At 48.7% G+C, this 13550-nt stretch overlaps 1 protein-coding gene across 1 annotated transcript in view; it reads left to right on the top strand.

The window, feature by feature from the left end:
• LOC134339725 (pecanex-like protein 3) overlaps nt 1-13550 on the top strand; it is a 116775-nt gene that overhangs the window by 30608 nt on the left and 72617 nt on the right. The window contains exons 8-10 of the mRNA XM_063036449.1: nt 2114-2283; nt 5030-5126; nt 10317-10452. Of these exons, the coding sequence (XP_062892519.1) occupies nt 2114-2283; nt 5030-5126; nt 10317-10452 (403 nt within the window). The remainder of the gene's footprint in view (nt 1-2113; nt 2284-5029; nt 5127-10316; nt 10453-13550) is intronic.

Here is a 13550-nt window from a genome sequence, read left to right as displayed (position 1 = left end):
CCAAAACTGCACACAATACTCTAGGTGTGGTCTCACCAAGGCCTTGTACAACTGCAGTGGTACCAACCTGCTCCTGTACCTGAATCTTCTTGCTATGAACGCCAGCATACCATTCGCCTTTTTCACCGCCTGCTGTACCTGCATGCCCACTTTCAACGACTGGTGTATAATGACACCCAGGGGTCGTTGCACCTCCCCTTTTCCTAATCGGCCACCATTCAGATAATAATCTGTATTCTTGTTCTTGCCACGAAAGTGGATAACCTCACATTTATTCACATTAAATTGCTTCTGCCATGAATTTGCCCACTCACCTAACCTATCCAAGTCACCCTGCATCCTCTTAACATCCTCCTCACAGCTAACACTGCCACCCAGCTTCGTGTCATCCGCAAACTTGGAGATACTGCATATAATTGCCTCGTCTAAGTCATATATATAGTAAACAACTGGGGTCCCAGCACTGAGCCTTGCAGTACCCCACTAGTCACTGCCTGCCATTCTGAAAAGGCCCCATTTATTCCCACTCTTTGCTTCCTGTCTGCCAACCAATTCTCTATCCACATCAATACCATACCCCCAATGCCATGTGCTTTAAGTTTGCACACTAATCTCCTGTGTGGGACCTTGTCAAAAGCCTTTTGAAAATCCAAATATACCACATCCACTGGTTCTCCCCTATCCACTCTACTAGTTATATCCTCAAAAAATTCTGAGATTCGTCAGACATGATTTTTCTTTCACAAATCCATGCTGACTTTGACAAACTGTTTCCCATCCAGCCCTTTTACAGTATGGGAGTCCCAGTCAATATGTGGAAAGTTAAACTCACCTACTATCACAACCTTGTGCTTCTTGCAATCTCTCTGCAAATTTGTTCCTCTCAATCCCATGGATTGATCGGTGGTCTATAATATAGCCCCATTAACGTATTCGTATCTCTCTTATTCCTTAGTTCTACCCATAAAACCTCACTAGATTAATTCTCTAGTCTGTCCTGACTGAGCACTGCCAAGACACTATCCCTGACGAGTAACGCCTCCCATCCCCCTTTAATCCCTCCCGCTCTGAGGCAACCAAACCCCAGAATATTGAGCTGCCAGTCCTGCCCCTCCTGCAGCCAGGTCTCGCTAATGGCTACAATGCCACAAATCCACAGGCTGATCCATGCCCTGAGCTTGTCTGCGTTTCCTGAGATATTTCTTGCATTGAAATATGCGCAACGCAGGGCATTAGTCGCACCACGCTCAACTTTTTGATTCCTGGTTTTGTCTGAGGTCTTAAGGACATCTGTCTCCACAAGCACTCCACTATCTGTTCTGTCTCTGATTCCCAGCCCCCGCAACTCTAGTTTAACCCCCACCCCCAGTGCTGCATGAACAAACCTTCCCGCTAGGATATTAGTCCCCTTCCGGTTCAGGTGCAAACCGACCCTTCTGTGCAGGTCCCAACTTCCCTGGAAGAGAGCCCAATGATCCAAAAATCTGAAGCCCTCTCTCCGACAGCAACTCCTTAGCCATGTGTAAAACGGTATGATTTTCCTTCTTTTGGTCTCACTGGCACGTGGCACGGGTAGCAATCTTGAGATCAAAGCCCTGAAGGTCCCATCCTTTAAGTTACCTCCTTGAGCTTATTTTGCAGAACCTTGTCCCTCTTCCTGACTATGTCATCGGCACCAATATGGACCCCGACCTCTGGCTGCTCACCCTCCCACTTAAAGAACGTGAGATGCTTCCCGGGTGCCAGGGTCTGGGAGAACATACCACCCAGAAACTCCTGTCTGTTTCCCCTAACCAATAAATCCCCTCCCACCCCAGTTTGCCTCTTCACCCACCTTTCCCCTCTGAGCCGCAGAGCCCAACTCGGTGTCGAATTCCTGACCACTGTGACATTCCTCTGGTAGTCAATGGGCCGCAATTTCATTTTGCCCTTGTATGCCATTTGCATGAAATCTTTGGGCAGTGCTGGGTAAAGGTGGTGTGCTCACTACCAGGGAGGGTAGAGAGAAGGAGAATGAGGTTACACCTGGTCCCGCTCCTCCTGAGGAGCCTTGGGATGCCACGCAAGCCCCCCGCTCTGCCTTGACCACGTGCCGATCTCTCCTTCCGTGCAGCCTGCAGGACATCCAGCGGAACCGCGCAGCCTCCCAGTCCCGCACCCACGGGCTTCCGGCAGCCCTGCATTTTGCCAGCTCACTGCTGTTACCACGAGGCCCCGTGCACGAGGCTTCCAACTTCGACGACACCTCTGAGGGGGCTATCCACTACTTCTACGACGAAGCTGGTAAGTACTCTCCAACTTGAAGGACTGTGTTACTGTATTTGTTGGTGGGTTCGATCCTCAACTCTTCAGAATCGGGTTTAATATCACTGGCATGTGTTGTGAAATTTGTTGTTTTTGTAGCAGCCGTTAAGTGCAATATGTAATAAAAACTGAATTACGTTAAATGTGTATTAAATATGGATTGCAAGAAAGTAGTGAGGTCGTGTCATAGATTCAACGTCCATTCAGGAATTGAATGGCAGAGGGGAGGAAGCTATTCCTGAATTGCTGAGTCTGTGCCTTCAGGCTCCTGTACCTCCTCCCTGAGGGTAACAATGAGAAGGGGGCATGTCCTGGGTGGTGGGGGTCCTTAATAGTGCACGCTACCTTTCTGAGGCACCATTCCTTGAAGATGTCTTGGATACAGTGGAGGCTAGATTTACAAGGACGTTGCCTGGATTGGGGAGCACTCCTTATGGGAATAGGTTGAGTGAACTCGGCCTTTTGTCCTTGGAGCGACGGAGGATGAGAGGTGACCTGATAGAGGTGTACAAGATAATGAGAGGCATTGATCATGTGGATAGTCAGAGGCTTTTTCCCCAGAGCTCAAATGGCTAGCACGAGTGGGCATAGTTTTAAAGTGCTTGGAAGTAGGTACAGAGGAGACGTCTGAGGTAAGTTTTTTTTTATGCAGAGAGCGGTGAGCATGTGGAATGGGCTGCCAGCGGCGGTGGTGGAGGCGGAAATGACAGGGTCTTTTAAGAGACTCCTGGAAGGGTATATGGAGCTTAGAAAAACAGAGGGCTATGGGTAAAGCCTGGGTAGTTCTAAGGTAGGGCCATGTTCAGCACAGCTTTGTGGGCCGAAGGGCCTGTATTGCACTGTAGGTTTTCTGTTTCTCGTATCCGTGATGGAGCCTATTGAGTTTTCAACTTTCTGCAGCTTCTTTTGATCCTGTGAAGTAGCCCCCCCCCCCACCCCCCATACCAGACGGTGTTGCAGCCAGTTAGAATCCTCTCCACGGTACATCTGGAGAAATTTGCGACTATCTCTGGTGACATGCCAGGTCTCCTCAAACACCTAATGAAATATAGCCGTTGTTTTGCCATCTTTGTAGCTGTATCGATATGTTGGGTCCAGGTTACATCCCTGGGGACGTTGACACCCAGGATCTCAAAATTGCTCTCTCTCCACTTTTGGTTCCTCTGTTAGTGAACTTGTTGAATGTTGAACTTTGAACTTGCACAGCAACAGGCCCTTCAGCCCACAATGTTGTTCCGAGCTCATTAATCTAATACCTTAAAACCGTGAGATATAGGAGCAGAATTGAATCTCCTCCGCCATTTCATCATGGCTGATCCATTTTCCTCTCTGCTCCAATTTCCTGCCTCTCCCCGTATCACTTCATGCCCTGACTGTGACAATGGATTCCTCAGATTCACCACCCTCTGGCTAAAGAAATTGCTCCTGATCTCCGTTCTAAAAGGGCGCCCCTCTGTTCTGAGGCTGTGTCCTCTGGTCTTGGACTCTCCCACCATTTGCATGAGCCTAATAGTTATGGTTATAGTCATACTTTATTGATCCCGGGGGAAATTGGCTCTTACCAGGCTCTTACAGCGCTAGTGATCGGTGGTCGGGGTTCAATTCCCGCTGCTGTCTGTAAGGAGTTTGTACGTTCTCCTTGACCGCGTGGGTTTCCTCCGGGTGCTCTAGTTTCCTCCCACAGTCCAAAGGGCGTGCAGGTTAGGGTTAGTGAGTTGCTGACGTACTCCATTGGCGCCGAAAGCCTGCACCACTTGCGGTCTGCCCCCAGCACATCCTCGTGCTGGGTCAGTTGCTGACATAAACGATGCATTTCTCTGTCCGCGTGACAAACTAGTCTAAATGTGCACTGCTTTGGCAAGACCTCTGGGAATACTCCGTGCAATTTTGGTCGTCTTCCCATGGGGAAAGATTTAATTCTCTTGGAGGCAATGCAATCCAGTTTTTGCAATGGAGTCCCTAAACAGGGGGGACTGTCTGATAGAAGAATGCAAGAGAGCAGGAGCAGGAGTCGGCACCCTGCCCAAATTTAGCCAGGCTCCTGAGCCCTCAAGTTCGTGGATTACCTACCTCCATTTTAAATATTTTTAAAACTCCAGTCTGCGCAATCCCTGAAGCTGGGAAAACTCCACAGAATCAACACCTTACGTGAGAAGGAACTTCTAAGTTGCCTTTGCCCTGAAACCACGACTGGGCTTTCAGCATTTTCCCTCCGATGAAAACGTCTCAGCATCTACAGCTCAGCGGCCATTCTATTCGGTGTCTCCTGTTGTGCGTCAGAATGGGGAGGAAACGTGATCTAAGCGGAGGAGCCACCTCCCCTTCCTGTACCACAGGAAATGCATGCCACCTGCTTTAATTTTACCGGTGGCACAGTAGCGTTGTACTCGACAGCACCTGCGACCCGGGTTCGGTTCCTGCCGCTCCCTGTAACCGCATGGGTTTCCTCTGGGTGCTCTGGTTTCCTCCCACATTCCAAGGCATATTGGTTATTAGGTTAATTGGTGGCACAGGTGCATTTGGGCAGCACGGGCTCACTGGGCCAGAAAGGTCTGTTACTATTCTGTATCTAAATAAATTAAAACAAATAAGAACTTCCTGCAGTTTGTTTTTTTTTGATCCTTTGTACTCACCCACCCGGCAAGGTGTTTTTTTGGCCCGGCTGCCAACCTCGTACCTAACTTCTCCTCTTTTTTCTTTCCCTCCCCCCCCCCCGCCCAAACAGGTGTCCGCAGGTCCTACACGTTTGGCCCGACAGGAGGAGGCTACGAGAATCCAGTGGGGCAGCAAGTGAGCCTGGAGCACGTCAATAACAATGCATGGCAAGTTAACCCAGGCACCCCTGTCCCTCCCCCACTCAGTGGCCCCACCAGGTTTACCTGCCCCCTGTGTACGCGCCCCCCCCACCTCATCAGTTTAAAATGTTCCAGTGCTGATTCATTACAATTTTCACTCGACGGTGTTCAATAGGTTCATTTCATGTAAGAGAAATGTATACAATATACATCCTGAAATTCCGTTTCTTCACAAACATCCACAAAAAGAGAGGAATGTCCCAAAGAACGAATGACAGTTAAAACATTAAAACCCAGAAGCAGCAGCAAAGAAACGACTCACCCCCCCACCCCCACCAGCAAAAAAGCATCAGCACCCTCCACCAAGCACTCAAGCATGCAGCAAAGCATCAGTAAAGACTCAGACTTGCAGTACCCCAAAGACTACTCGTTCACCCGGTATTCGACATACCATGGGCTCTCTCTCTTTCTCTCTCTCTCTCTCTCTCTCCCCCTAAGGGAGAAAGGGGTGTCCCATTTCACATTAAATCCTCGTTAAATCAATTTTCAGACAAGCCCGCCTCTTCACACCTGTGGAAACAACCTGGTGCTGTTTCTTCTGCTACAGACGACAAGAGCCAAATTTATTTACCAGATACACTTACTGTATTGTTGGATGATTGGGAAGCTTTTAAGATCCAACAAAAGGCAACTAAAAAAGCTATAAAAAGGGAAAAGATGAAATATGAGGGCCGACTAGCCAATAATATGAAGCGGGATACTAAAAGTTTTTTCAGTTATATTAAGAGTAGAAGAAGGGTGAGAATTGATATTGGACCACTGGAAAGTGATGCTGCTGAGGTAGTAATAGGGTCAAAGAAATGGCAGATGAGCTTAATGGGTACTTCGCATCTGTCGTCACTGTGGAAGACACTAGGAGTTTGCCGGAGGTCTGTGAGTGTCAGGGAGCAGGAGTGAGTGCCATTGCTATTACAAAGGGAAAAAGTGCCAGGCAAACTCAAATGTTGTAAGGTGGTAAGTCATCTGGACCAGATGGACTATATCCCAGAGTCCTGAGAGAGGTTGCTGAAGAGATAATGGATGAATTGATCATGATCTTTCAAGAATCACCTGATTCTAGCATGGTCCCAGAGGAATGGAAGATTGCAAATGTCACTCCACTCTTTAAGAAGGAGAAAAGAAAATTATAGGCCAGTTAGCCTAACCTCAGTGGTTGGGAAAGTGTTGGAGTCTATTACTAAGAATGAGGTTTTGAGGTACTTGGAGACTAATGATAAAATAAGTCAAAGTCAGCATGGTTTCTGTCAAGGGAAATCCTGCCTGACAAATCTGTTAGAGTTCTTCGAGGAAGTAACAAGCAGGGTGGACAAAGGAAAGGCAGTGGATTTCATTGACTTGGATTTTCAGAAGGTGGCCACACGCGAGGCTGCTTAACAAGATAAAATTCTATGGTGTTACAGGAAAGATTCTGGCGTGGATAGAGGAATGGCTGACAGGCAGGAGGCAGCGAGTGGGAATAAAGGGGGCTTTTCTGGTTGGCTGCCAGTGACTAGTGGTGTTCCTCAGGGGTCAGTATTGGGACCGCTACTTCTCACATTATTTGTCAATGATTTAAATAATGGAATTGATGGCTTGTGGCAAAGTTTGCAGATAGGTGGAGGGGTTGACAGTGCTGAGAGAGCAATGTGATTGCTGCTGGACTTGGACAAACTGGAAGAATGGGCAAAAAAGTGGCAGATGGAATACAGTGTTGGGAAATGTACGATGATGCATTTTGGTAAAAGGGACAATAGTGCGGACTATTATCTAAATAGGGTGAAGGTTCAAACATCACAGGTGCAGAGGGACTTGGGAGTCCTCGTGCAAGAGTCCTAGAAGGTTAATTTTCAGGTTGAGTCTGTGGTAAAGAAACGCAATGTTGGCATTTATTTCAAGGGGAATAGAATATAAAAGCAAGGAGATAATGCTGAGGCTTTATAAGACACTCGTCAGACTGCACTTGGGAGTATTGCCAACAGTTTTGGGCCCCATATCTTAGAAAGGATGTGTTGTCATTGGAGAGAGTCCAAAGGAGGTTCACAAGGATAATTCCAGGAATGAAGGGGTTAATATGTGAGGAGTGTTTGGCAGCTTTGGGCCTGTACTCGCAGGAATTTAGAAGAATGCGATTGATCTAATTGAAACCCACCGAATGTTGAAAGGACTAGATAGGGTGGATGTTGGGAGGATGTTTCCTACGGTGGGAGTATCCAGAACTAGAGGGCACAGCCTCAAAATTGAGGGGCGACCCTTCAGAACAAGGCTAAGGAGGAGGATTTTTAGCCAGAGAGTAGTGGATCTGTGGAGCGCTCTACCACAGACTGCGGCGGAGGCCAAGTCCGTGAGTATATTTAAGGCGGAAGTTGATCATTTCCTAATTGGTTGGGGCATCCAAGGATGTGGAGAGAAGGCAGGGTTGAGTGGGATCCGGGATCAGCTATGATGAGATGGCGGAGCATACTCGATGGGCTGAATGGCCTAATTCTTCTCCCGTGCCTTATGGTCTTAAGACCCGGGAACAGAATTAGGCCATTCAGCCCATTGGATCTGCTTCACCATTTCGTCATGGCTGATCCATTTCCCTCTCAACCCCATTCTCCTGATTCCTCCCCGTAACCTTTGATGCCCTGATTAATCAAGAACCTATGAATCCCCACCTTAAAAATACGGAATGACTTGCGTGGCAAAGCAAAGAATTCCACAGAATCATCGCCTCTGCCGACAGTAATTTTTCCTCCTCTCTGTTCCAAATGGATGTCCTTCAATTCTGAGGCTTTGCCTCTGGGCCTAGACTCCCCCATTATAGGAAACATCTTCTCCATATCCACTCTATCCAGACCTTTCAATATTCGAGTGTTTCAATTAGATTAATTCAACCCCCCATTTTCCTAAACTCCAGTGAGCGCAGATCCGGAGCTGTCAAGTGTCCTGGAATGTTAACCCTTTTATTTCTGGGATCAGTCACGTGATTCTCCTCTGAACTCTCCAATGCCAGCGCATCCCCTCTTCTTGGATAAGGGGCCAAAGCTGCTCACAATGCTCCAAGTGCGGCCAGACCAGTGCCTTAATAATTGTTGTTATTGTGTTCTAGTCCTCTTGAGATGAATACTATCATTACGTTTGCCTTCCTTACCACTGACTCTAACCGCAAGTTAATCTTCAGGGAACGCGCACAAGAAGTCCCAAGTCCCTCAGTACCTTCGGAGTTTTGAATTTTCTCCCCATTTAGAAAGTAGTCCATGCCTTTATTCCTTCTATCGAAGTGCATGACCATGCAAGTCCCTACATTATATTCCATCTGCCACTTCTTTGCCCATTCCCCCAATCTAAGTCCTTCTGCAGTCACCCTGCTTCCTCAGTACTTCTCCTTGGAGTGACGGAGGGTGAGAGGTGACCTGATAGAGGTGTATAAGACGATGAGAGGCATTGATCGTGTGGATAGCCAGAGGCTTTTCCCCAGGGCTGAAATGGCTAGCATGAGAGGGCACAGTTTTAAGGTGCTTGGAAGCAGGTACAGAGGAGATGTCAGGGGTAAGTTTTTTATGCAGAGAGTGGTAAGTGTGTGGAATGGGCTGCTGGCAACGGTGGTGGAGGTGGATAGATAGGGTCTTTTAAGAGACTCCTGGATAGCTACATGGAGCTCAGAAAAATAGAGGGCTATGGGTAACACTAGGTAATTTCTAAAGTAAGTACATGTTCGGCACAGCATTGTGGGCCGAAGGGCCTGTATTATGCTGTAGTTTCTTTATGTTTCTGCTACCTGCCTTCCACATATCTTCGTATGGGCCACAAACCTGGGCACTAAACAATCAATTCCTTCAACCAAATCATGACATACAACGTGAAAAGAAATGGTTACAATACTGACCCCTGCAGAACACCACTACTCATTGGAAGCCAACCAGAAAAGGCTCCCTTATTCCCACTCTTTGCCTCCTGCCAATCAGCCTCTGCTTTATCCATGCTGGTATCTTTCCCATAATACCATGTGCTCTCAGTTTGTTAAGCAGCTCATATGTAGCACCTTGTCAAAGGCCTTCTGAAAATCCAAATAAACAACATCCACTGACTCTCCTTTGTCTATCCTGCCTATTATTTCCTCAAAGAATTCCAGCAGTTTGTCAGGCAAGATTTCCCCTTTAGAAAACCATGCTGTCTTTGGCCTGTTTTGTCCTTGGCCTCCAAGTACCTCAGATCCTCACCCTTAATAATAGACTCCAACAGCTTTCCAACCACTGAAGTCAGGCTAACTATCCTATAATTTTCTTTCTTCTGTCTCTCTCCCTTCTTAAAGAGTGGGGTAACACTTGCAATTTTCCAGTGCTCAGGAACCATTCCAGAATCTGGTGATTCTTGAAAGATCATTGCTAATGTCCACAATCTCCTTCAGTCCATCTGGTCCAAGTGACTTATCTACCTTCAGACCTTTCATCTTCCAAAGCACCATCTCCTTACTAATAGCAACCACACTCACTTCTGCCCCCGACATTCTCTTTTTTTCTGTCATTCTGCTAATGTTGAGAGTGAAGACTGATGCAAAGTACTTACTCAGTTCGTCTGCCATTCCTTTGTCCCCTTGTCCCTCCTCCACGCCAGTCCGTCACGCTTTACAGTCTGCTGTTTGAGCGGTTTCTCCAGTGCACCCTCCAGAGGTGTCACACAGTTCGGGAACCGCTCCCCTGCAGTGCTTGCGCGCTGCACGTCCCTGTTCGGGCCAGCGCACGATTGATTCTTGGGCGTTCCCAAAGGTTTGCCAGCACGGTGTTGCGTTCTAGGTTGGGTGCGGCAGTTACACAGCAAGATCCACGTATCTGGGGACGATCGGTTGGCTCAGGAACCTTGGGGAGTCCCATTGCCCACCTTCAAACAACCATGGGGATTTTGAAACGTGTCCTGAAGGAGGTGATCTATTGATATGAAAATGGAGGGTTACATAGGAGGGAAGGGTTAGACTGATCTTGGGGCAGGCACACCATTGTGACCTGTACTGTGCTGTGATGTTCTACGTCCTAAAGACAGCGCCTCAAATGGTCCAGTACTCCCTCCGTGTTACACACAGCGCATTGGCTGGGCTATGAGCATTCGGTGGCTTTGGGGCAGGGCCCCGGGCGCTTCTGACACTTTGACAAATTTCAGTTGTGTTGACTATACTCTTTCTTCCTTTTGTCGGAAATCTAGGGATCACCACTCACACTCTTCCAGCTTCACCTCGGCCGACGCGCCGGAAGGGATGCCAGCACTGCCCCTCCTCCAGCCCCGGCCGGTCGTGCTCCAGGGAATGCAAGTCCGCAGGGTCCCGATGGAAATTCCTGAGGTAACAGCGCCACGCCGTGTCTCCTTTCGCCCCCTCCCCCTCCCCTTCCCCACCCTTCACTTGCTCAGGTGCCTGGGTCCCTTGACCTTGTCGAAGAGTCCACCGTCGTTGGGAGCCAAGCGTGATGCTTCACTCACCTCAACCCCGAACAGACTGCGCAACCTTCAAAGCTCACTTTCAAGGGCTCCACAACCTGTATGAGGAGCCTTTGATGGCTCCAGGCCTGTACTCACTGGAACTAAGAAGAATGAAGGGGGAGCTCATTGAAACCTATCGAATGTTGTAAGGCCTTGATAGAGTGAATATGGAGAGGATGTTTCCTTTGGTGGGAGAGTCTAAGACCAGAGGACACAGCCTCAGAACAGAGGGGTGTCCCTTTTGAACAGAGATGAGGAGAAATTTCTTTAGCCAGAGAGTGGTGAGTCTGTGGAATTTGTTCTATGGGTAGCCGTGGAGGCCAAGTCAATAGACAATAGGTGCAGGAGTAGGCCATTCAGCCCTTCGAGCCAGCACCACCATTCACTGTGATCATGGCTGATCATCCACAATCAGTACCCTTTTCCTGCCTTCTCCCCATATCCCTTCACTCCGCTATCTTTAAGAGCTCTATCTAACTCTTTTTTTGAAAGAATCCAGAGAATTGGCCTCCACTGCCTTCTGAGGCAGAGCATTCCATAGAACCACGGCCCTCTGGGTGAAAAAGTTTTTCCTCAACTCCGTTCTAAATGGTCTACCCCTTATTCTTAAACTGTGGCCTCTGGTTCTGGACTCCCCCAACATCGGGAACATGTTTCCTGCCTCTCGCGTGTCCAATCCCTTAATAATCTTATATGTTTCAATCAGATCCCCTCTCATCCTTCTAAATTCCAGTGTATACAAGCCCAGTCTTTATGTATATTTAAGGCAGAGGTTGACAGATTCTTGATTAGTCAGAGCATGAAGGGATACTGGGAGATGGCAGGAGTTTGGGGCTGAGAGGGAAAATGGATCAGCCATAATCAGACTCGATGGGCCAAATGTCCTAATTCTGCTCCTATATCTTATGGTGTTATGGAAATACGAATACAATAGACCTTTTAAACAGGAGATGCTTGAAACGTGGGGCTTCTCTTTTGTGGAAATGTGTAGTCTATGAGAGAGGGCACCAAAGCAGGCCCCTTGGCCTATTAAATCAGCGCTGACCATCAGCCGCGCTTTTACGCCAGGGGTTCCCAACCTGTGACACCTTGCTTAAAGATATTGGTCCATGGCATTAAAAAAAAGGTTGGGAACCCCTGCTTTGTGCTAAACCAAGAGATTCTACAGATACAACACCAAAAGATGGAGGACCTCAGCAGGTCAGACACCATCTGTGGAGAGGAATAAATGGTTGATGTTTCAGGCCGAGGCCCATCATCGTGATTTTTGCCTGACCTGCTGAGTTTCTCCAGTATGTTTTTTTTTTGGGTGTATTACAATAGAATTTTACAAAGGACCGTACAGACAGACTGACAAACACTAATGACAAAGGAAGAAAAACCATGCAAATAAACGTAAGCATTAAGAATAATGAGTGGCGGGGTGGACGTACGTCTCTACCGAAAGGAGGTGAGAGGCACTCCTTCCCTCTGCTAGCCTGCAGTTCACCCTTGGGCAAGGTGGGGTAGCATCTGCTTCGCACCCCGATCAGGGTCACGTGAAGCCGTGGGCGCAGGTGGTGGACGGTTGTATGAGCAGCCGGTGCGGATCACAAGACCTGGTTATGCGACCACTGATGCCAGGCCCAGAAGGAGTATTGATAATGTCTGGGGGTCACCCGTCTACACTGCCCAGAGGAAGGCAATGGTAGACCACTTCTGTAGAATCGCATGCCAAGGTCGGTCATGGTCATGGATAAGACAGCGATCGCCCACGTCATACAACACAGCACAAAATGATGATGCCGATCGTAAAGCGTGCTTAAAAGTGGGAGTGCTGGTCGTAGGATGAGTTCGCAGCACTGATCGAAGCTGTCCACGCTGGCCGAGGAGCCTGATGGTTGTAGGGTTGAGCAGATGGACAGCGTGCGAGTGATGGTTGAGGATGATTGTCGGCGACGGGAGAATTGGCACCTCCAAGAGGGCAGATTGAGGTTATTAATACCCAGGGTGTAAGTACCATGGGGCCGGCTGGTGGTATAGTGGCATCAGCACTGGACTTCAGGGCAGAAGGTTCTGAGTTCAAACCCAGCCGGGTCCCAACCTGGGCAGCGGCAGTATCTGTGCGGAAGAAAGGCCTGGCAATCTGCTTCTGTATCTTGCCATGGAAACCCTATGGACCCTGAGGTCACAAAGAGTCGGACTCAACGACTGAACAACAACACAAGTACCATGCTGTCCTCTCCAATAGTTCTGGCTCTCCGAGGTTGCCACACTATGCCTCAGCCCTGGCACCCTCCCCTCCACTGGCACCCGTCCGCCTCTCTGACACCAGCCCGGCAAGTTGGATCGAGTCCCGGGGCGGAAGGTGAGCGCCGATGTGTGCAAGTTACTCTCCGACAGGTGAACTGGTGTACTTCTCCCAGCCCTTGTAGATCCTAGCGCCGGTGATCAGAAGGCTAGAGTTCAGTTTCCCCTGCTGTCTGTGCAGTCTCCCCGTGACCGTGTGCGTTTCCTCTGGAAGCTCATTCCAAAGATGACTTAGAGTTGGCATGTTACGTTGGCACGAAACATGGCGACACTTGTGGGCTGCCCCCAGCACATCCTTGGACTGTGTGGGTCGTTGACGCGAACGATGCATCTCGATGTTCATGTCACAAATAAAGCTCATCTCTATCTTTTCCTTCGTTCCATCCTGCGTACACCGTGACGTTGGGCACACCGTGTAGATAGTGACGTGGGACAGGCCCCTGCCCTTCCCGTTGTACTCACCCCATATGGCATGTAATGTGACTCGCGTCAGGGGCCGATGATAGAAAGACGCAACAGGCAAACGGGCCCTTCAGCCTGTTTACGCGGATCCTAGATCATTCCCATTTTACTCTTTCGATATTCCTATCAACTGCCTCTCACCCACAGACTGGGAGCATTTCACGGTGGCCAGCTGTCCCACTGACCCATGTCTTTCGGATGTTGAAAAAA

The sequence above is a fragment of the Mobula hypostoma genome, chromosome 30, assembly GCF_963921235.1.
Source record: "Mobula hypostoma chromosome 30, sMobHyp1.1, whole genome shotgun sequence".
Taxonomy (NCBI): Eukaryota; Metazoa; Chordata; class Chondrichthyes; order Myliobatiformes; family Myliobatidae; genus Mobula; species Mobula hypostoma.
The sequence above is the reverse complement of the archived record's forward strand: the minus strand, read 5'-3'. Positions and strand labels throughout refer to the sequence as shown.